General features: G+C 42.8%; 1 protein-coding gene across 3 annotated transcripts in view; it reads right to left on the bottom strand.

The window, feature by feature from the left end:
* The window catches only part of LOC124010962 (ecto-NOX disulfide-thiol exchanger 2-like), a 311,408-nt gene that overhangs the window by 26,970 nt on the left and 259,991 nt on the right, over nt 1–24,447 (bottom strand). For all 3 annotated transcript variants that reach the window (XM_046323806.1, XM_046323805.1, XM_046323804.1), the window contains exons 9-11: nt 18,826–18,931; nt 2,010–2,212; nt 578–724 (exon numbers count right to left, since the gene is read on the bottom strand). In XM_046323806.1, the coding sequence (XP_046179762.1) occupies nt 578–724; nt 2,010–2,212; nt 18,826–18,931 (456 nt within the window). The remainder of the gene's footprint in view (nt 1–577; nt 725–2,009; nt 2,213–18,825; nt 18,932–24,447) is intronic.

The following is a 24,447-nucleotide window of genomic DNA, read 5'->3' as shown; positions in this document are numbered from 1 at the left end:
CTGATATACAGTACACATGACTGAAAGACCGTTTTAGCCAATCTGCATCCAGGACCCAAATTACACGGTTTATAACACTAAATGACCTGTCCCTCTTCTTTCTATCCATTCTAAATGTCTCTCTCTCTCTCTCTCTCACTACTGTATATGGCATTCTATTTGACCCTCTCTCTATGGGATTCCAAATTAACCATTTTAAATCAATGTCTAGTGGGGACACTACAATATATGTAATTGCATTTCTTCATATATATATATATATATATATATATATATATATATATATATATATATATGGGATAGATATATATGGGGTAGATCAGCTGACACTGGGATATTGAAGAAATGCAATACCATTTGGAATTTAATTAAATACACTGTAATTCAAGTCTACCACAGCCTGGGTTCCAGTAGCAGACCAATTATTTCAGAAATATTTCTCATGTATTGAAACTCATTTCGAACTAATGTCATTACAATTACAGCACAAATCCGATATTGTAATTCCTTTTCAAACCCCAGGAGTTTTTCAAACAAGCTGTAAAGTGTGCATGTGTTGTGTGTGTGTGTTACTGACCTGTGGTGTGTGTGTTGTCAGTGTTTTCAGGCTCTGCAGTCCTTCCTTGAGGCTCTTTACTTGACTCTCCAGCTGATGTTTGTCCTCCACAGTCTTCTCCATCTCTGCCTCCCGCTGTTTCATTTCTTCACACATCTTCAGCAGTTGCTGCAAACAGAGAGGAGATACAGTTAGCCACATATACTATTTAACCCGTACTTTTCTGCTACAGAGGTGGCACAGCTAGCCACAGATGCTAACTAAGGGTCTGCTACAGAGAGAAGGTACAGTTAGCTACAGATGCTAACTAATCTTTAAAGACACAAATGTTAACTAACCCTTAAGACAGAGGAGGCACAGTTAGCCACAGATGCATGCTTACAACAGGCATATGCCGCATGCTAGTTATTAACCTTTTTTGCAACAGCTTTTGAGAGGAAACCAAGTTAGCACTTATGTTTCAGGGTTTGCTATTGAGTAAGAACTTTTAGCTCATAGCTTAACTATCTAGTCTCTCTGGTGCTTCAAGTTAGAACCACGTAGGAGCTGAAAAGTCCTTTCTCCTTATCCATTTCAGCTTATCCATCACAGTCTCAGTTGGGTTTAGGCTGAAATACGGAAGTATAACATGACTCACAAGTGGAAGAAATTCACTGAACCTGGGCACACTCAAGTCACCTGCTGATAATATTTGATGGTAATTTGCCAAAGCCTGCATGACAACGCAATTTAGCATGGAGCAATAAGAAGCATCCAATTGGCCTCTTCCTCCTCATTTTAATCCATTCATTTAATCTTTCCATGGAAATGTTCAAACGCGCGTGTTAGAAATGTAATTACCATCTGTCTATTCAAATGAGCAGGAGGACGACACATTATTTATGCTCAAAACCAACATTTAAAAAAAATACTTCTATTAACTATGACCGCTGACAACTTGAGGATATTTGATGACCCAGCAGGTGATGGGAGCAACACATTTCCTGCCTCAGACGGTTGTTTACCTTACCAATAGTACGATGGTTGTTTTCTCTGAGAGGGAGATTTTAATAGAAAACCCTTCGAGCTGGTTGGTATTGGTTTCTGTAGAGCGTCGAGGACAGCAGAGTGATCAGATTCTAGAATGACTCACTCCCTCTGATGTCTTTCTATTGGTCTTTCTTTTTCTCTCTAACCATCAATCTAACTCTGAGTGCATTGTTTTCAGCTTGCATCTCTCCCTACCACTCTCTCATCTCTTTATTAGTGCTGTGTGTAGGTGTGCACGTGCCTGTGTGTGTGTGTGTGTGTGATTGAGAGGGCAGTTCTCTATCCACCTCCATTAAAGGTGACTTTTCATCAAAACCACTTGTCACCCCAGAAAGCAAAACCAACGGATTATGACTCTCACCAGCTAGAATCTGCAGGACTTGCTGCAAAAAGTTAAGCTATAGTGGGTGTGGTTGAAGTATACCTTCTGCATGCCCTGTAGTGCCTGTTGTAGAAAGGTTAGTTGTTGCTGCCTGCAGGCATCCTCTTCATTGTGTTGTGGAGGTGTGTGTTCTTGGTTCTTGCCCTGCTCCTGCTTCAGCAGCTCCACCTCGTTTCTGTAGGCATCCAGCTGACAGCGCAGAGAGTCATTCTCCTCCTTTAGAGCCTCCGCCTGGGACACAGGGCCTACACACACACACACACACACACACACACACACACACACACACACACACACACACACACACACACACACACACACACACACACACACACACACACACACACACACACACACACACACACACACACACACACACACACACACACACACACGCACAAGAGACATGGAACATCACAACTGCAGTATCATAACATTATACTGTGTAAACAGCCTTCAAATGTCTATTGATGATCTGAGGACATACTGCAACTCTACAGGAGAGGCTTTGAAATCCTAACCTGTCCTATAGCGAACAGACAGGAGAGACAGTGTGATGAGAAATACTCAAGAAATCCTAACCTGTCCTATATTAAACAGACAGGAGAGACAGTGTGATGAGAAATTCTCATGAAATCCTAACCAGTCCTATATTGAACAGACAGGAGAAACAGTGTGACGAGAAATACTCATGAAATCCTAACTTGTCCTATATTGAACAGACAGGAGAAACAGTGTAATGAGAAATTCTCATGAAATCCTAAACTGTCCTATATTTAAGTCGGGAGAGACAGTGTGATGAGAACTACTCATGAAATCCTTACCTGTCCTATTTTGAACAAACAGGAGAGACAGTGTGATGAGAACTACTCATGAAGTCCTAACCTGTCCTATATTGAACAGACAGGAAAGACAATGTGATGAGAACTACTCATGAAATCCTAACCTGTCCTATTGAACAGACAGGATGAGACACTGATGAAAACTACTTAGCCCCTGTTCCTTTGGGCTTTGAAAGGAGAGTCTTCATTCTCCAATGCTGTCTGAGGGGACATGTGCGATGTAATGAGAGGGTGTGTTTGTGTAGCTGAGCTGGAGAGATAAGACCTGAGAGTGATTGTGTAAGAGAGGCCTAGCACAGTGTGTGCTCGTGTTAGAATGAGCATAGAGACTCATGCTGGCTTCTTTGAATCAGGCATAGGGTGTGTTTGAACCAAGAGATACAGACTTCTAAGACACGGAGACCTCTGAGTCATCTGTGTGTGTGTGTGTGTGTGTGTGTGTGTGTGTGTGTGTGTGTGTGTGTGTGTGTGTGTGTGTGTGTGTGTGTGTGTGTGTGTGTGTGTGTGTGTGTGTGTGTGTGTGTGTGTGTGTGTGTGTGTGTGTGTGTGTGTGTGTGTGTGAGAGAGCTAGCAGCAGGGAGGTTTTGGGTGAGGTGTGTATTAATCAGGGAGCCTCATCAAGTTGCTGTCTGGGGTAGCCAGCCGATTTCCCCTCCACAACGTGACAGGCTTTAGCATTGACTCCAGCAGCTGAATACAACAAGTGTAGACTTTACCGTGAAATGCTTACTTACAAGCCCTTAACCAACAGTGCAGTTCAAGAAGAAGAAAATATTTACCAAGTAGGCTAAAATAAAGAGTAATAATAAAAAGTTACACAATAAGAATAACAATAATGAGGCTATATACAGGGGGCACCGGTACCGAGTCAGTGTGCACCGGTACAGGCTAGTTGAGGTAATCTGTACATGTAGGTGGTGGAGAAGTGATTATGTCTAGGTGGGGCGGCAGGTAGCTTAGTGGTTAGAGTGTTGGACAAGTAACCGAAAGGTTTCAAGATTGAATCCCGGAGCTGACAAGGTAAAAATCTGTTGTTCTGCCCCTGAACAAGGCAGTTAACCCACTGTTCCTAGGCCGTCATTGAAAATAAGATTTTGTTCTTAACTGACCTGCCTGGTGAAATAAAGGTCAATTTTTTATTTTTTTCTAACAAAGAAACAGCAAGTAGCAGCACTATACAAGAGGGGGGGTTCAATGTAAATTGTCTGGTGACGATTTTTATGAATTGTTTAGCAGTCTAATGGCTTGGGGGTAGAAGCTGTTGAGGAGCCTCTTAGTCCTTGACTCGGCGCTCCGGTGCCACTTGCCGTGCGGTAGAAGAGAAAACAGTCTTTAACTTGGGTGACTGGAGTCTAACAATCTTATGGTCTTTGCTCTTACAACGCCTATTAGAGTGCCTTGCAAAAGTATTCATCCCCCTTGGCATTTTTACTGCCGGTAATTTAAACAGGTTTTTATTTGGATTTCATGTAATGGACATACACAAAATAGTCCAAATTGGTGAAGTGAAATGTAAAAAATTGTTTAAAACCTGTTTGGGATAGGGAGCAGCATTTTCACGTTTGGATGAAAAGCGTGCCCAGAGTAAACTGCCTGCTACTCAGTCCCAGTTACTAATATATGCATATTATTGGTAGATTTGGATAGAAAACACTCTGAAGTTTCTAAAACTGTTTGAATGATGTCTGAGTATAACATAACTCATATGGCAGGCAAAAACCTGAGAAAAATCCAACCAGGAAGTGTCATTTTTTAAAAACTATTTGCCTATCGAATATACAGTGTCTATGGGGTCACATTTCACTTCCTAAGGCTTCCACTAGAAGTCAACAGTCTTTATGCTTCTACTGTAAAGGAGGGGGGAATGGGAGCTGAATGAGTCAGTGGTCTGTCAGAGTGCCATGAGCTGGTCACGCTCGTTCACGTGAGAGTTAGCTTGCATTCCATTGCATTTCTGAAGACAAAGGAATTCTTCCGGTTAGAACATTATTGAAGATTTATGATAAAAACATCCTAAAGATTGATCCTATACACCGTTTGACATGTTTCTACGAACTGTAATATGACTTTTCATTTGAACTTTCGCCTGGACCTGCCCGCGCATCGTGAGTTTGGATATGTGAACTGAAAGTGCTAGCAAAAGGAAGTATTTGGACATAAATGTTGGACTTTATTGAACAAATCATTTTTTTGTGGAACTGGGATTCCTGGGAGTGCATTCTGATGAAGTTCATCAAAGGTAAGTGAATATTTATAACACTATTTCTGACTTCTGTTGACTCCAACATGGCGGATATCTGTATGGCTTGATTTGTTGTCTGAGAGCCGTACTCAGATTATTGCATGGTTAGCTTTGTCCGTAAAGTTTAAAAAAAATCTGACACAGCGGTTGCATTAAGGAGAAGTATATCTCTAATTCTGTGCATAACACTTGTATCTTATATTAAAGTTTATATATACCTGTTCTGAAAGAGTCTGCAACACCACTAAGGGGCACAACCAAGCAAGCGGCATCATGAAGACCAAGGAGCTCTCCAAACAGTTCTGGGACAAAGTTGTGGAGAAGTACAGATCACGGTTGGGATATAAAAAAATATCAGAAACTTTGAACATTCCACGGAGCACCATTAAATCCATTATAAAAAATAGAAAGAATATGGCACCACAACAAACCTGCCAAGAGAGGGCTGCCCACCAAAACTCACAGACCAGGCAAGGAGGGCATTAATCAGAGAGGCAAAACAGAGACCAAAGATGCAAAGCCCCACAATGGAGATTGGAGTATCTGTCCATAGGACCATTTTAAGCCGTACTCTCCACAGAGATAGGCTTTACAGAAGAGTCGCCAGAAAAAAGCCATTGCTTAACTTCTCTAGGGTAGGGGACAGCATTTGGAATTTTGGATGAAAAGCATGCCCAAATTAAACTGCCTTCTACTCGGGCCCAGAAGATATAATATACATATAATTAGTAGATTTGGATAGAAAACACTCTAAACTTTCCAAAACTGTTCAAATAATGTCTGATGAGTATAACAGAACTGATTTGGCAGGCGAAAACCTGAGAAAAATCCATTCAGGAAGTTTTCTATTCATTCATTTTCTATTCAATGCCATTACAGTTGCAGTTCCTACGCCTCCACCAGAAGTCAACAGTTTTTAGAAATTGTTTCAGGCTTGTATTGGGAAAAATGAGAGAGTAAGAGCAGTCTGAATGAGTGGACCCTGCCGTGTCACAGAGCTTTTTCATGCGCGCGACCAGAGAGAGTGCCTAGTTTATATTGACGACGTTATTGAAATATTATAGATCATTTAGGCTAAAAATAACCTGAACATTTTATATAATCATTGTTTAACATGTTTCTATGAACTTTATGGATTCAATTTGGATTTGTTTTGTCTGCCTATTGTGACTGTGTTTTAACCTGTGGATTACTGAAGAAAACGCGCAAACAAATCGGAGGTTTTCGGATATAAAGAGAGACTTTATCGAACAAAAGAAACATTTATTGAATAAATTAATGTCTTCTGAGTGCAAACATATGAAGATCATCAAAGGTAAGGGCTTAATTTTATCTCTATTTCTGACTTGTGTAATTATTCTACTTGGCTGGTTACTGTTTGTAATGATTTGTCTGCTGGGCTATGTTCTCAAATAATTGTAAGGTATGCTTTCGTCATAAAGCATTTTTTAAAAATCTGACACCGTGGTTGGATTCACAAGAATTTAATCTTTAAACCTATGTTTAATAGTTTTATCTTTTCTGAATGGTTATAATGAGTATTTCTGTATTTGAATTTGGCACTCTGCAATCTCACTGGATGTTGGCCAGGTGGGACGCTAATAAATAAGCAAACACGTTTGGTGTTCGCCAAAAGGCATGTGGGAGACTCACCAAACATATGGTAGAAGGTACTCTGGTCAGATCAGACTATAATTGGCCTTTTTGACCATCAAGGAAAACGCTATGTCTGGCGCAAACCTCCACCTCTCATCACCCCAAGAACACTCTCCCCATAGTAAAGTGTGGTGGTGGCAGCATCAATATGTGGGGATGTTTGTCATCGGCACGGACTGGGAAACTGGTCAGAATTGAAGGAATGATAGATGGAGCTAAATACAGGGAAATTATTGAAGGAAACCTGTTTCAGTCTTTCAGAGATTTGAGACTGGTACAGAGGTTCACCTTCCAGCAGGACAATGACCCTAAGCATTCTGCTAAAGTAACACTCAAGTGGTTTAAGGGGAAACATTTAAATGTCTTGGAATAGTCTAGTCAAAGCCCAGACCTCAATCCAATTGAGAATCTGTTGTGTGACTTAAAGATTACTGTACACCTGCGGAACCCTTCCAACTTGAAGGAGCTGGAGCAGTTTTGAAGAATGGGCAAAAATCCATGGCTGGATGTGCCAAGCTTATAGATACATACCCCAAGAGACTTGTAGCTGTAATTTCTGCAAAAGGTGGCTCTACAAAGTATTGACATAGAGGGGGGTGGGGATTGAATAGTTATGTACCCTCAAGTTTTCTGTTTTTTTTTGTTGTCTTATTTCTTTTTTGTTTCACACTAAAAAATATTTTGCATCTTCAAAGTGGCATGTTGTGTAAATCAAATGATACAACCCTCCTAAAAAAAATCAATTTTAATTTCCGGTTGTAAGGCAACAAAATAGGACAAATGGGGGTGAATACTTTTGTAAGCCACTGTATATAGATCCTGGATGGCAGGAAGCTTGGCCCCAGTGATGTACTGGGCCGTTTGCACTACCCTCTGTAGCACCTTACGGTCAGATGTCTAGCAGTTGTTATACCAGGCGGTGATGCAACTGGTCAGGATGCCCTACTGATGCAACTGGTCAGGTGAAGCTGTAGAACCTTTTGAGGATCTGGGGACCCATGCCAAATCTTTTCAGTCTCCTGAGGGGGAAAATGTTTTGGTGTGCCCTCTTCATGACTGTCTTGGTATGTATTGGACCATTATAGTTAGTTGTTGATGTGGACACCACAGCCCCGTCGATGTTAATGGGGGCCTGTTCTGCCCGCCTTTTCCTGTAGTCCACGATCAGCTCCTTTGTGTTGCTCACATTGAGGGAGAGGCTGTTGTCCTGGCATCATGCTGTCAGTTCTCTGACCTCCTCCCTATAGGCCACATCATTGTTGTCGACACTGTTGTGTCGTCAGCAAACTTATTGATGGTGTTGGAGTTTTGTTTGGCCACACAGTCGTGGGTGAACAGGGAATACAGGAGGGGGCTAAGTACACACCCCTGAGGGTCCCCAGTGTTAAGGATCAGCTGGATCAGCCTGGGGCCAGCTCGTCAGGAAGTCCAGGATCCAGTTGCAGAGGGAGGTGTTTTGTCCCAGAGTCCTTAGCTTAGTGATGAGCTTCTTGGGCACTATGGTGTTGAACGCTGAGCTGTAGTCAATGAACAGCATTCTCAAATAGGTCAATGTCAGTGAAGACACTTGACAGTTGGTGCACGCATGCTTTGAGTCCACGTCCTGGTAATCCGTCTGGCCTAACAGCTTTGTGAATGTTGACCTGTTTAAAGATTTTGTTCACATCGGCTACGGAGAGCGTTATTACACAGTCATCCAGAACAGCTGGTGCTCTCGTGCATGCTTCAGTGTTGCTTGCCTCGAAGCGAGCATAAAAGGCATTTAGCTTCACTGGGCAGCTCACGTCTGAGTTTCCCTTTGTAGTCCTTAATAGTTTTCAAGCCCTGCCATATCCGACGAGCGTCAGAGCTGGTGTAGCAGTATTCAATCTTAATCCTGTATTGACGCTTTGCTTGTTTGATGGTTCGTCTGAGGGGATAGTGGGATCAGTCTCCTGCTCCTTGAAAGCGGCAGCTCTAGCCTTTAGCTCGATGCGGTTGTTGCCTGTAATCCCTGGCTTCTGGTCAGGATATGCAGGTACAATCACTGTGGGGATGCACTTATTGATGAAGCCGATGACTGAGGTGGCGTATTCCTCAATGCCATTGGATGGGGATATTTTATATATGAATGCTTCCGCTCAGTGTTTGAGATCAATTGACACTATTTACCATGACACTTTGAGATTTATTTTAAACTGCAAAACCCTTACGCACCACTGCACTTTGTATACCAGGGTTGGCTGGCCTTCAATAGTCACTCATAGGCTCAGTCACTGGTATTATTTTATTTACAAAGCCATTTTGGGTTTACTTCCTTTTTATTTGTGCATTTTTATTGTTCAGAAATGTGGTGGGTACTTTCTTCGTTCGCTGGACTTTATCCTGCTAACTGTTCCAAATGTCTGAACTGAATTTGGTAAAAGGGCTTTTATGTAGTCTGCGCCATCGTCTTGGAACACCTTACAAAATACTTTTAAACTGGAAGAACTTGTTTCCGATTGGTGTTTGTAAATCACTGATGAAGGATTTTGAGGCTGATTCCCTGACGTGTCAATGCTTTTAATTTGCTGTTTTATACTCTTGTGAATTCAATGGTTTTTACTAGATTACTTGTAGTTTTTTCATGTCTGTCTGTATTTTTTTTGTAATGACTTGGTACTGCCTATCTTGGCCAGGGCGCTCTTGAAAAAGATATTGTAATCTCAATGAGCTCTTCCTGGTTAAATAAAGGTTAAATAAAAAAATAAAAAATTCAAAATGAATCCCAGAACATATTTCAGCCTGTGCTTGCAAAACATTCCTGTAGTGTAGCATCCACGTCATTTTACCACTTCCGTATTGAGCGTGTCACTGGTACTTCCTGCTTTAGTTTTTGCTTTGTAAGCAGGAATCAGGAGGATAGAATTCAGTCAGATTTGCCAAATGGAGGGCGGGAGAGCTTTTTATGCATCTCTGTGTGGAGTAAAGGTGGTCTAGGATTTTTTTCCCCCTGGTTGCACAGAAGCCACAGTGACATGCTGGTAAGAATTTGGTAAAACTGATTTAAGCTTGCCTGCATTAAAGTCCCGAGCCACTAGGAGCGGCGCTTCTGTGTGAGCATTTCCAAAGATCAGGACAGTGGATCAGCGTCTACAGAACCCTCTCACCCGCAGAGGGGGGGGGGGGGGGGATTGATATGGTGGTTTTATGACACCTCACGTCAATTGAATATTGTAATGCAGCAGATGACTCCTTTCTGGTCTTTAGTATGGGTGAATGGAAATGTCTTTTTGTTACAGAAGAGTTTTCCGCCCAAAACTTCAACATCAAACAATGAACCCTGGACAATGCAATTCATCACCTAAATGTTGGGAATGATGAGAGATGGAATATGGAAAATGAACGTCTATTTTATGATGTCATAAAAAATTATATAAAGACGTTATAACAAAAACATTGTAACTTGAGCTTTTACACGGTGTATATCAGGTTTACATCCTTTACGTGGTGTAGAAAATATCAAGGATGAAGAAAACGTTTTTGTGACGATAGGCTTGTGATGTTTTGTTCTCTAACGACCTCATAGTGATTAGGATACATTGCCTCGTAACTATCCACGCTCCAGGGAGCCCAGAGTGTCATGTTTTGTCTTATATTGTCTTGTCATTTTGCTTTCCCTTCTGTTCGTTTTCCCCCTGCTGGTCTTATTAGGTTCGTTCCCTTTTTTCTCTCTCCCTCCCTCTCTCTCTTCTCTCTATCGTTCCATTCCTGCTCCCAGCTGTTCCTATTCCCCTAATCAATCATCTAATCTTTTCACACCTGTTCCGTATCTTGCCCTCTGATTAGAGTCCCTATTTCTCCCCTTGTCTTCCGTTTCTGTCCTGTCGGATCCTTGTATATTGTTCACCGTGCTGTGTCTTTGTCTCGCCCTGTCGTGTCTTGTTTCCCTCAGATGCTGCGTGTGAGCAGGTGTCTGAGTCTGCTACGGTCGGTGCCTTCCCGAGGCAACCTACAGTTTATGGTCGAGTCTCCAGTCTGTCCTCGTCACTACGAGTGGAATTAGTTTTTTATGTTTTGTTTTCTGCTCCGATTTGTCTAGGAGTATTGCCTATTTCCTTTACTGGAATAAAGACTCTGTTTTCGCCAAGTCGCTTTTGGGTCCTCATTCACCTGCATAACACAGAGAGCGTGTTCAGCAAGACAAAAACACCCCCTTTTTTACAGAGGGTATTAAAGTTAAGAATTAACATACCAGACTAAATGGACCACAAGCTGCAGCTAGGTCTACATTTGTCACAACCCTGGAACTCAACACGAGGTTGAAGACAAACGAACCTTTAACAATCAATGCTACGGTTGAGTAGCTGTTCTAAGTACTGTATCTAAGAAAGTGAATTTAAGTAGGACCATCCGGTTATTCTCTTCAAATCCTCACGGCTCTCATCACCTGTCTGGGGATCATCGACACGGTTGATTAGCCATCCTCAGAAGACCACTCTTCCAGAATGAGTGCAAGTAAACAGACAACTAATAAGAAGGACATTGTGACATTGTGAACAATCAGAGATTTACACCCGAGAACGAAGGAGAAGGCCATCCGAAGTAGAAGGCCCAATCGAAACCCTTCTCACAAAGCGGAACCCTTTCCACGAAGGCCTGGGCCCAACAGAGATACCAGACAAAGACATTCAACACGTAAATACATGCATTACTTCTTACACAAAAGAGCGGCATTCGGGGCAGGTATTAGGGTTACTGTGAGTGTGTACAAGTGTTGCCTCTCTTTCTTGCTTTCTCTCTCCATCTTGTGTAACAAGTGTCATATTGTTGTCTAACCTTATTAAGTTTCTAATCAATAACCTATACCGTGTGTGTGTATCTTGTGTTATCATTTAGTTTGTTAGTAAATAAATAATAAAATCAATTTGTGTGGTATGGAATGATTAGAAAGACTCGGGTTTGTGCTGATTTATGAAGTCTGCGACGTTCAAAATGATACCGATATGAGGAAATGATCAATTACTGACTGTTATCGATAGACATACAGCTGAAGTCAGAAGTTTACATACACCTTAGCCGAATACATTTAAACTCAGTATTTCACAATTCCTGACATTTAGTACTTGTAAAAATTCCCTGTCTTAGGTCAGTTAGGATCACCACTTTATTTTAAGAATGTGAAATAAGAATAATAGCAGAATAATAGCAGAGAGAGTGATTTATTTAATATTTTATTTATTTCATCACATTCCTAGTGGGTCAGACGTTTACAAACACTCAATTAGTATTTTGGGTAGCCTTCCACAAGCGTCCCACAATAAGTTGGGTGAATTTTGGCCCATTTCTCCTGACAGAGCTGGTGTAACTGAGTCAGGTTTGTAGGCCTCCTTACTCGTACACACTTTTTCAGTTTTGCCCACAAATTTTCTGTAGGACTGGGGTCAGGGCTTTGATGGCCACTCCAAAACGTTGACTTTGTTGTCCTTAAGCCATTTTGCCGCAACTTTGGGGTCATTGTCCATTTGGAAGTCCCATTTGCGACCAAGTTTTTAACTTCCTGACTGATGTCTTGAGATGTTGCTTCAATATATCCACGTAATTTTCCTGCCTCATGATGCCATCTATTTTGTAAAGTGCACCAGTCCCTCCTGAAGCAAAGCATCCCGACAACATGATGCCGACACCCCCGTGCTTCACGTTTGGGATGGTGTTCTTCACCTTGCAAGCTTCCCCCTTTTTCCTCTAAACATAACAATGGTCATTATAGCCAAACAGTTTCATTTTTGTTTCATCAGACCAGAGGACAGTTGACTGTTTTGCTGTGGATATAGATACTTTTGTATCTGTTTCCTTCAGCATCTTCACAAGGTCATTTGCTGTTGTTTTGGGATTGATTTGCACTTTTCGCACCAAAGTAAGTTCATCTTTAGGAGACAGAACATGGCTTCTTCCTGAGTGATATAACGGCTGCGTGGTCCCATAGTGTTTATGTGAAATGTACTATTGTATGTACAGATGAACGTGGCACCTTCAGGCGTTTGGAAATTGCTCCCAAGGATGAACCAGACCAGAGGTCTGATTTCTTTAGATTTTCCCATGATGTCAAGCAAAGAGACACTGGGTTTGAAGGTAGCCCTTGAAATACATCCACAGGTACACCTCCAATTGACTCAAATTATGTAAATTATGTAGCCTATCAGAAGCTTCTAAAGCCATGACATCATTTTCTGGAATTTTCCAAGCCGTTTAAAGGCACAGTCATTTTAGTGTATGTACACTTCTGACCCATTGGAAATGTGATACAGTGAATTATGTGAAATAATTAGCCTGTAAACAATTGTTGGAAAAATGACTTGTGTCATTCACAAAGTAGATATCCTAACCGACTTGCCAAAACTATGGTTTGTTAACAAGAAATGTGTGGAGTGGTTGAAAACCCAGTTTTAATGACTCCAACCTATGTGTATGTAAACTTCTGACTTCAACTGTATATTCTTGAGTGATTTCGGGAGACGGTAACTTGGTAAACAACTTCTCCTGTGGTGCCCCATATTCCTAATGAGTTAAATGTTACATGATTAATTTAATCCACGAACAAACATAGTAAGTAATTATTCAATAAATAACTGTCACGTCATGACACTGTGTGCAACAGGGCACTAAGGTAATACTGCAAAAAAATGTGGCAAATCAATTTACTTTTGTCCTGAATACAAAGCTTTATGTTAGGGGAAAATATATCACAACACATTACTGAGCACTACTCTCCATATTTTAAGCATAGTGTTGCCTGCTTCATATTATGTGTATGCTTGTAATCGTTAAGGACTGGGGAGTTTTTCAGGATAAAAAAAATATTTTTTCCATGATATTTCCTTGTACAAATAATGTACAAATAATATTCCTCAATCAGTCGTTTTTGGTATTTTCTGTGCTCCCTGACGGTCTACTTTTCATTTCAGATATTATTAGCTCAGTGTATCCTCTGGAAAAATGTTTAGCAGTGGGGGGAAAAAGTTGCAGAGGAGGGGTTGAACTGTTTTTGGGGTCTGAAAAGGTGGAAATAAAATTTTCACCTCCAGAAATTGGTCAAATTATTTTTACAAATTATTATTATTATTATTATTAACATATTGGACCACGCATATAGCCTGGTATGCTATATGCGTGGTCCACGAGCAGCATAGTGGCTATAAATAAATTGGTTGAAGCATGCGGTTGCCTATCTGCATTTACCCTATTGGGCTAATCATTAGTAGAGTCCTGCATGGGGTCGGATACCCATGGTTACCCGTTGGTGAGCCGCAAAATAATCCGCTGACAGGTGGAACGACAACATTCTTTCAACCCTTGGGATGGCTCTAGGTTCAGAACAATTACATTGCGGGTTGGAGACATTTGAAATCAAGATAAGACTTTGAAAAAACCCAGTGCGCAGTGAGGCAGACATAAGGCTACCAGCCACTCATCCATGAGTGGGTGTGGACCTGGGAACTGTCCCTTACTCGAGTGGTGCTAAAACATTCTAATATGTCCACTCGCAGAGTTTATTTCCCTCTCCCCAAGTGAGAAAATGACACGTTACCCAGATTACTTTCCCTGGATAGCTTTAGCTCAAACGAAAATGACTAATGTTGGCCTAACCGGAAAAAAAGAACGGTTATGATAAGGGAATACGACACTATCGTGGAAACAGGTGCTGCTAGAGTGAAATCCCTAGTTTGGAAGGACAATGCGGTAGATGGATACACAGCCTGCACAAAGTGCAAGCAGGTAGGCTGATTAATTTTCGATAATTCAGTTAATTATCAGTTCATTATTACATTTATTCAGACTTTCCTTCATTAGACCATACACAGTCCAAATCAAGTGTAAACCGGTGCGCTGGTGAAGGTTTATAGTAACCTGCTAAATAAAGGTAGCCTATTTTTGCAGCCTTTATTCAATTCTTGAATTTCCCTCCTTATGGCACTCGTAACTTGAATGCGCCTCAAGTTCTACTTCGGGCGCCGACAGAGATGGCCGCGATTTGCGTTTCTAGGAAACTATGCATTTTTTTGTTTTTTTTTACGTGTTATTTCTTACATTGGTACCTTGGGTTTCATTACATACAGTGGAGAAGAACTACTGAACATAGGAGCAAGTCAACTCACCATCAGTACGACCAAGAATATGACTTTCGCGAAGCGGATCCTGTGTTCTGCCTTTCACACAGGACAACGGAATGGATCCCAGCCGGCGACCCCAAAAAACGACTTCGTAAAAGGGGAAAACGAAGCGTTCTTCTGGTCAGACTCCGGAGACGGGCACATTGTGCACCACTCCCGAGCATTCTCCTCGCCAATGTCCAGTCTGTTGACAACAAGGTTGATGAAATCCGAGCAAGGGTAGCATTCCAGTAGCATTCCAGAGGGACATCAGAGACTGTAACGTTCTTTGCTTCACGGAAACATGGCTCACCGGAGAGATGCTACCGGAGTCGGTGCAGCCAGCTGGTTTCTCCACGCATCACGCCAACAGAAGCAAACATCTTTCTGGTAAGAAGAGGGGCGGGGGCGTATGCTTCATGGTTAACATGACGTGGTGTTGCCACAACATCATACACGAACTCAAGTCCTTCTGTTCACCTGATTTAGAATTCCTCACAATCAAATGTCGACGCATTATCTACCAAGGGAATTCTCTTCGATTATAATCACAGCCGTATATATTCCCCCCCAAGCAGACACATCGATGGCCCTGAACGAACTTTATTTGACTCTTTGCAAACCAGAATCCATATATCCGGAGGCTGTATTCATTGTAGCTGGGGATTTTAACAAGGCTAATCTGAAAACAAGACTCCCTAAATTTTATCAGCATATCGATTGCGCAACCAGGGCTGGAAAAACCTTGGATCATTGCTATTCCAACTTCCGCAACGCATACAAGGCCCTTGCTCTCCTTTCGGAAAAGCTGACCACAACTACATTTTGTTGATCCCTGCCTACAGACAGAAACTAAAACAAGAAGCTCCCGCGCTGAGGTCTGTTCAACGCTGGTCCGACCAATCTGATTCCACACTCCAAGACTGCTTCCATCACGTGGACTGGGATATGTTCCGTATTGCGTCAGACAACAACATTGATGAATACGCTGATTCGGTGAGCGAGTTCATTAGAACGTGCGTTGAAGATGTTGTTCCCATAGCAACGATTAAAACATTCCCAAACCATAAACCGTGGATTGATGGCAGCATTCGCGTGAAACTGAAAGCGCGAACCACTGCTTTTAATCAGGGCAAGGTGACTGGAAACATGACCCCATACAAACAGTGTAACTATTCCATCCGCAAGTCAATCAAACAAGCTAAGCGTCAGTATAGAGACGAAGTAGAATCTCAATTCAACGGCTCAGACACAAGAGGTATGTGGCAGAGTCTACAGTCAATCACGGATTACAAAAAGAAAACCAGCACTGTCACGGACCAGGATGTCTTGCTCCCAGGCAGACTAAATAACTTTTTTGCCCGCTTTGAGGACAATACAGTGCCACTGACACTGCCCGCAACTAAAACATGCGGACTCTCCTTCACTGCAGCCGACGTGAGGAAAACATTTAAACGTGTCAACCCTCGCAAGGCTGCAGGCCCAGATGGCATCCCCAGCCGCCCTCAGAGCATGCGCAGGCCAGCTGGCTGGTGTGTTTACGGACATTCAATCAATCCCTATCCCAGTCTGTTGTTCCCACATGCTTCATGCGGGCCACCATTGTTCCTGGTCCCAAGAAAGCTAAGGTAACTGAGCTAAACGACTACCGCCCCGTAGCACTCACTTCCGTCATCATGAAGTGCTTTGAGAGACTAGTCAAGGACCATATCACCTCCACCCTACCTCACACACTAGACCGACTCCAATTTGCTTACCGCCCAAATAGGTCCACAGACGATGCAATCTCAACCACACTGCACACAGCCCTAACCCATCTGGACAAGAGGAATACCTATGTGAGAATGCTGTTCATCAAGCTCGAGACCCTGGGTCTCGACCCCGCCCTGTGATGGTAGGCAACAACATCTCCACCCCGCTGATCCTCAACACTGGGGCCCCACAAGGGTGCGTTCTGAGCCCTCTCCTGTACTCCCTGTTCACCCACGACTGCGTGGCCACGCACGCCTCCAACTCAATCGTCAAGTTTGCGGACGACACAACAGTGGTAGGCTTGATTACCAACAACGACGAGACGGCCTACAGGGAGGAGGAGAGGGCCCTCGGAGTGTGGTGTCAGCAAAATAACCTCACACTCAACGTCAACAAAACTAAGGAGATGATTGTGGACTTCAGGAAACAGCAGAGGGAACATCCCCCTATCCACATCGATGGAACAGTAGTGGAGAGGGTAGTAAATTTTAAGTTCCTCGGCGTACACATCACAGACCAACTGAATTGGTCCACCCACACAGACAGCATCGTGAAGAAGGCGCAGCAGCGCCTCTTCAACCTCAGGAGGCTGAAGAAATTCGGCTTGTCACCAAAAGCACTCACAAACTTCTACACATGCACAATCGAGAGCATCCTATCGGGCTGTATCACCGCCTGGTACGGCAACTGCTCCGCCCACAACCGTAAGACTCTCCAGAGGGTAGTGAGGTCTGCACAACGCATCAGCGGGGGCAAACTACCTGCCCTCCAGGACACCTACACCACCCGATGTCACAGGAAGGCCATAAAGATCATCAAGGACAACAACCACCCGAGCCTGTTCACCCCTCTATCATCCAGAAGGCGAGGTCAGTACAGGTGCATCAAAGCTGGGACCGAGAGACTGAAAAACAGCTTCTATCTCAAGGCCATCAGACTGTTACACAGCCACCACTAACATTGAGTGGCTGCTGCCAACACACTGACTCAACTCCAGCCATTTTAACAATGGGAATTGATGGGAAATGATGTAAAATATATCACTAGCCACTTTAAACAATGCTACCTAATATAATGTTTACATACCCTACATTATTCATCTCATATGTATATGTATATACTGTACTCTATACCATCTACTGAATCCTTATGTAATACATGTATCACTAGCCACTTTAACTATGCCACTTTGTTTACATACTTATCTCATATGTATATACTGCACTCAATACCATCTACTATATCTTGCCTATGCCGCTCTGTACCATCACTCATTCATATATCTTATGTACATATTCTTTATCCCCTTACACTTGTGTCTATAAGGTAGTAGTTTTGGAATTTTTAGCTAGATTACTTGTTGGTTATTACTGAATTGACGGAACTAGAAGCACAAGCATTTCGCTACACTCGCATTAACATCTGCTAACCATGTGTATGTGACAAATACAATTTGATTTGATTTGGAATATTTCTCTCACACAACAATCACAACAAGCCGGATAGGTCATTACTTATTTTGTTTGCAAAGGAAAATTAATTGTGGACTGTTCCAGTATCTTCAAAGTACACCTCAGCAGAAAGATTTTTATTTATTTATTCTTTTGCCGTGGCGGCAATGATTTTGCCGTGGCGCAGCGCCACAGCTAAATGACTGCAGAGGAAACACTGTATTAGTGAGCTGGGCATAGTCAATAAACAGTATGAATGTAGGTCCATTATCATTTCTACACAGTTTCGATTTGGTTTTAGGCTAGATGAGCTAATCCCCCACTGTATTGGACCCGTAGGCCATATGTTTGTTACACCTGCTCCATATTGATATATGACCTGTTATTTTGCCATAAAGGTGCTTACTGGATGATTGATAGTTGTCTCAGAGTGTCTACTAGCCGTGCACACACACACACACTCTCTCTCTCTGACTCTCTCTCACACACACACACACTTGAGTGTACGAGTATGTGCACACACACACACACAGTTCCAGCTGTGAGCATCCCCAATTAGAGTGGCACGCATGCACACACCGTTCTACAAGTACACACGCGTACACACTCAGCCTGGAGAAGCCCGCTATATTGTCTCTGCATGGTCTCCTCTCCAACTTAATTTGTCCATTTAGAGAGTGAATGAGCTGATGACACTGAGACAGATCTATTCTCCAACTAAGAAGAAAAGGAAGCAACCATATCCCGAAAGTGTGTGTGGTGTGTGTGTAGTTAGTGTTAGTTTTTCTATCAGGTGTGTGTGTGTACCTGATTCGTCAGGGTTGTGTGTATCCTCCATGTCATCGTCAGACATCTCCATTTCCTCCTCTCGTCTGATCCCCATCAGCTCTTCATTCTGCATGTTTCTGATCTCCTGGAGGGAAACAACACAACAGAACAGGATTATGACAATGTTCCTTCTGAACAAACTCCTCCTGGGTAGCCTGGCTGCAGACATGGCTCAAACACACACACACACACACACACATTCAGATAGATACATACAGTACATACACTTGAAAGCTCACAGACACTCATGCACACACACCCAACACACACAACACACACAACACACACACACACAGTGGTGTGATTTAAGGTTCAGATTTGCTTTCCATCTATATCGGTACGTTAGGATATTGAGAGGGTGAGCTGATCCTAGAGCTGTACCTAAAGGCAGCTTCTACCCAGTGCGATACACAGATAGCATGAGGAGTGGAGATGAGATAAGACATGATGGCAGGTCTCAGAGCAGGACTGAGTTCTCCCTCTGCTGCACTGATGGGACAGCAGATAGCAGAGAGCAGCAGCCTGCATGTAATGTATGTCCTATACTGTTTTGAGTATAACTGTACTGATATAATTGTCCTATAAGCAGTAGCCACTGTGCTGTTGCCTGTGTCTAGCTCAGAGTAGAGTGAACTTCCCCTTAGGGTGTGTTCACACATAGTCCTCTTTAAAATAACCGATCTCAATCCTTTGCCTTTGAATGTGGACTCAACTCTTTTTCATACGCTTCACCTATTTTGTGGTCCGAAACCTGTGTATTCACATTGCTATGTTTAGAAAGGAACCAGGATCTCCGTCCAACATTCACTCAATGCACTCTTGGTTTTTACAAAGTGCCGGACAAGCCAATCCATCAGATCAAGTTACACTGCTACAAGCTACACTTCAATGGAAATGAACTCATTAAGCCCTAATCTATGGATTTCATGACTGAGAATACAGATATGCATCTTTTGGTCACATATATTATACGTTAAAAACAAGTAGGACCGTGGATCAGAAAACCTGTTGGCATCTGGTGTGACCACCTTTTGCCTGATGCAGCGTGACACATCTCCTTCACATAGAGTTGATCAGGCTGTTGAATGTGGCCTGTGGAAATATGATCACTTGATAAAATCAAACTTTATTTGTCACATGCACCGAGTACAAGTGTAGACCTTACCGTGAAATGCTTACTTTACACGCCCTTAACCAACAGTGTAGACCTCACAGTGAAATGCTTACTTTACACACCCTTAACCAACAGTGTAGACCTCACAGTGAAATGCTTACTTTACACGCCCTTAACCAACAGTGTAGACCTCACAGTGAAATGCTTACTTTACACACCCTTAACCAACAGTGTAGACCTCACAGTGAAATGCTTACTTTACACGCCCTTAACCAACAGTGTAGACCTCACAGTGAAATGCTTACTTACACGCCCTTAACCAACAGTGTAGACCTCACAGTGAAATGCTTACTTACACGCCCTTAACCAACAGTGTAGACCTCACAGTGAAATGCTTACTTTACACGCCCTTAACCAACAGTGTAGACCTCACAGTGAAATGCTTACTTACACGCCCCTAACCAACAGTGTAGACCTCACAGTGAAATTCTTACTTTACACGCCCTTAACCAACAGTGTAGACCTCACAGTGAAATGGTTAATTACACGCCCTTAACCAACAGTGTAAACCTCACAGTGAAATGCTTACTTACACGCCCCTAACCAACAGTGTAGACCTCACAGTGAAATGCTTAATTACACGCCCTTAACCAACAGTGTAGACCTCACAGTGAAATGCTTAATTACACGCCCTTAACCAAAAGTGTAGACCTCACAGTGAAATGCTTACTTTACACGCCCTTAACCAACAGTGTAGACCTCACAGTGAAATGCTTACTTACACGCCCTTAACCAACAGTGTAGACCTCACAGTGAAATTCTTACTTACACGCCCTTAACCAACAGTGTAGACCTCACAGTGAAATGCTTACTTTACACGCCCTTAACCAACAGTGTAGACCTCACAGTGAAATGCTTACTTACACGCCCCTAACCAACAGTGTAGACCTCACAGTGAAATGCTTACTTACACGCCCCTAACCAACAGTGTAGACCTCACAGTGAAATTCTTACTTTACACGCCCTTAACCAACAGTGTAAACCTCACAGTGAAATGCTTACTTACACGCCCCTAACCAACAGTGTAGACCTCACAGTGAAATGCTTACTTATACGCCCTTAACCAACAGTGTAGACCTCACAGTGAAATGCTTAATTACACGCCCTTAACCAAAAGTGTAGACCTCACAGTGAAATGCTTACTTTACACGCCCTTAACCAACAGTGTAGACCTCACAGTGAAATGCTTACTTACACGCCCTTAACCAACAGTGTAGACCTCACAGTGAAATGCTTACTTACACGCCCTTAACCAACAGTGTAGACCTCACAGTGAAATGCTTACTTTACACGCCCTTAACCAACAGTGTAGACCTCACAGTGAAATGCTTACTTACACGCCCCTAACCAACAGTGTAGACCTCACAGTGAAATTCTTACTTTACACGCCCTTAACCAACAGTGTAGACCTCACAGTGAAATGGTTAATTACACGCCCTTAACCAACAGTGTAAACCTCACAGTGAAATGCTTACTTACACGCCCCTAACCAACAGTGTAGACCTCACAGTGAAATGCTTACTTATACGCCCTTAACCAACAGTGTAGACCTCACAGTGAAATGCTTAATTACACGCCCTTAACCAAAAGTGTAGACCTCACAGTGAAATGCTTACTTTACACGCCCTTAACCAACAGTGTAGACCTCACAGTGAAATGCTTACTTACACGCCCCTAACCAACAGTGTAGACCTCACAGTGAAATGCTTAATTACACGCCCTTAAACAACAGTGTAGACCTCACAGTGAAATGCTTACTTACACGCCCTTAACCAACAGTGTAGACCTCACAGTGAAATGCTTACTTACACGCCCTTAACCAACAGTGTAGACCTCACAGTGAAATGCTTACTTACACACCCTTAACCAACAGTGTAGACCTCACAGTGAAATGCTTACTTTACACGCCCCTAACCAACAGTGTAGACCTCACAGTGAAATGCTTAATTACACGCCCCTAACTAACAGTGTAGACCTCACAGTGAAATGCTTAATTACACGCCCTTAACCAACAGTGTAGACCTCACAGTGAAATGCTTAATTACACGCCCTTAACCAACAGTGTAGACCTCACAGTGAAATGCTTAATTACACGCCCTTAACCAACAGTGTAGACCTCACAGTGAAATGCTTAATTACACGCCCTTAACCAACAGTGTAGACCTCACAGTGAAATGCTTAATTACACGCCCTTAACCAACAGTGTAGACCTCACAGTGAAATGCTTAATTACACGCCCTTAACCAACAGTGTAGACCTCACAGTGAAATGCTTAATTACACGCCCCTAACCAACAGTGTAGACCTCACAGTGAAATGCTTAATTACACGCCCCTAACCAACAGTGTAGACCTCACAGTGAAATGCTTAATTACACGCCCTTAACCAACAGTGTAGACCTCACAGTGAAATGCTTAATTACACGCCCTTAACCAACAGTGTAGACCTCACAGTGAAATGCTTAATTACACGCCCTTAACCAACAGTGTAGACCTCACAGTGAAATGCTTAATTACACGCCCTTAACCAACAGTGTAGACCTCACAGTGAAATGCTTAATTACACGCCCTTAACCAACAGTGTAGACCTCACAGTGAAATGCTTAATTACACGCCCTTAACCAACAGTGTAGACCTCACAGTGAAATGCTTACTTTATATCCCCTTAACCAACAGTGCAGTTCAAGAAGAGTATATTTAAAATATTTACCAAATAAACTAAAGTAAAAAAGTATAAAAAGTAACAGAATAACATAACAATAATGAGGCCATATACAGGGGGTACCAGTACTGAGTCAGTGTGTGGGGGTACAGGTTAGAAGTCATTTGTACATGAAGGTAGGGGTGAAGTGACTATGCATAGATAATAAACAGCGAGTAGCAACAAATGGAAGGGGGGGGGGGTTCAGCTGGTCAGAGGACAGCTGGTCAGAGGACAGCTGTGCAGCCTAAGTCAAGGAACAGAGAGCAAGCTTTTTTTTGCTACTTTTTCAAATCATCAATAGAATCATGTAGCCCATATACGTTTTGATTTTATAAGACATTCTAAGGATTGCATCATTCACAACTAAAGTTGCCAAATAACTCTAAATCTCGAGTATAGGACCTGTTTGAAATGATAACTTTTATGCTCAACATTGACACTTCTATTTTAGTCAGCTAAATTCAATTACATTCTTCTTACTATAAAATCATATAATACAAAATAATGGTGTGGGACTTATAAGCATATCTTGTCAGCTAAACAAACCGACATGGAGCATAGCCAGATAACGTACTGTAGGCCAACTCATATTCCCTTTTTCTGTAATACAACATTTTCATATCATGTTTCTTCAGACCTGACAAAAATAAATATTGGATTCATTGTGATGGTGTCATGCAGGTGAAAGAGGACCCAAAAGCGACTTAACAGAAACAGAGTTTATTTAAGTCCAAACAGGGAATAACAGAAATCCTCTAGTCTGTAGAGGGGAATAACTGGAGAAGCGGCCACAGACTGCAGGTCGCTTCGGGTAGGCGCAGGCCGTAGTAGACAGAGACACCTGCTCACACGCAGCATCTGATGAAGGCAAAAAACACGACAGGACAGGGCGATACACAATCACAGCAAAAACACGACAGGACAGGGCGAAACGCAATCACAGCATGGTGAATACTAAACAAGGAACCGACGGGACAGGAACGGAACACAAAGGAATAAATAGGGACTCTAATCAGGGGAAAGGATCGGGAACAGGTGTGGGAAGACTAAATGATGATTAGGGGAATAGGAACAGCTGGGAGCAGGAACGGAACGATAGAGAGAAGAGAGAGCGAGAGAGTGAGAGAGGGAGGGGAGAGAGAGGGATAGAAAGAGGGAAAGAACCAAATAAGACCAGCAGAGGGAAACGAATAGAATGGGGAGCACAGGGACAAGACATGATAATAAATGACAAACATGACAGTACCCCCACTCACCGAGCGCCTCCTGGCGCACTCGAGGAGGAATCCTGGCGGCAACGGAGGAAATCATCGATGAGTGAACGGTCCAGCACGTCCCGAGATGGAACCCAACTCCTCTCCTCAGGACCGTAACCCTCCCAATCCACTAAGTATTGGTGACCCCGTCCCCGAGAACGCATGTCCATGATCTTATGTACCTTGTAAATAGGTGCGCTCTCGACAAGGACGGGAGGGGGGAGGGAAGACGAACGGGGTGCGAAGAAAGGGCTTAACACAGGAGACATGGAAGACAGGATGGACGCGACGAAGATGTCGCGGAAGAAGCAGTCGCACAGCGACAGGATTGACGACCTGGGAGACACGGAACGGACCAATGAACCGCGGAGTCAACTTACGAGAAGCTGTCGTAAGAGGAAGGTTGCGAGTGGAAAGCCACACTCTCTGGCCGCAACAATACCTTGGACTCTTAATCCTGCGTTTATTG

Source organism: Oncorhynchus gorbuscha, linkage group LG23 (genome assembly GCF_021184085.1).
Source record: "Oncorhynchus gorbuscha isolate QuinsamMale2020 ecotype Even-year linkage group LG23, OgorEven_v1.0, whole genome shotgun sequence".
Taxonomy (NCBI): domain Eukaryota; kingdom Metazoa; phylum Chordata; class Actinopteri; order Salmoniformes; family Salmonidae; genus Oncorhynchus; species Oncorhynchus gorbuscha.
The sequence above is the reverse complement of the archived record's forward strand: the minus strand, read 5'-3'. Positions and strand labels throughout refer to the sequence as shown.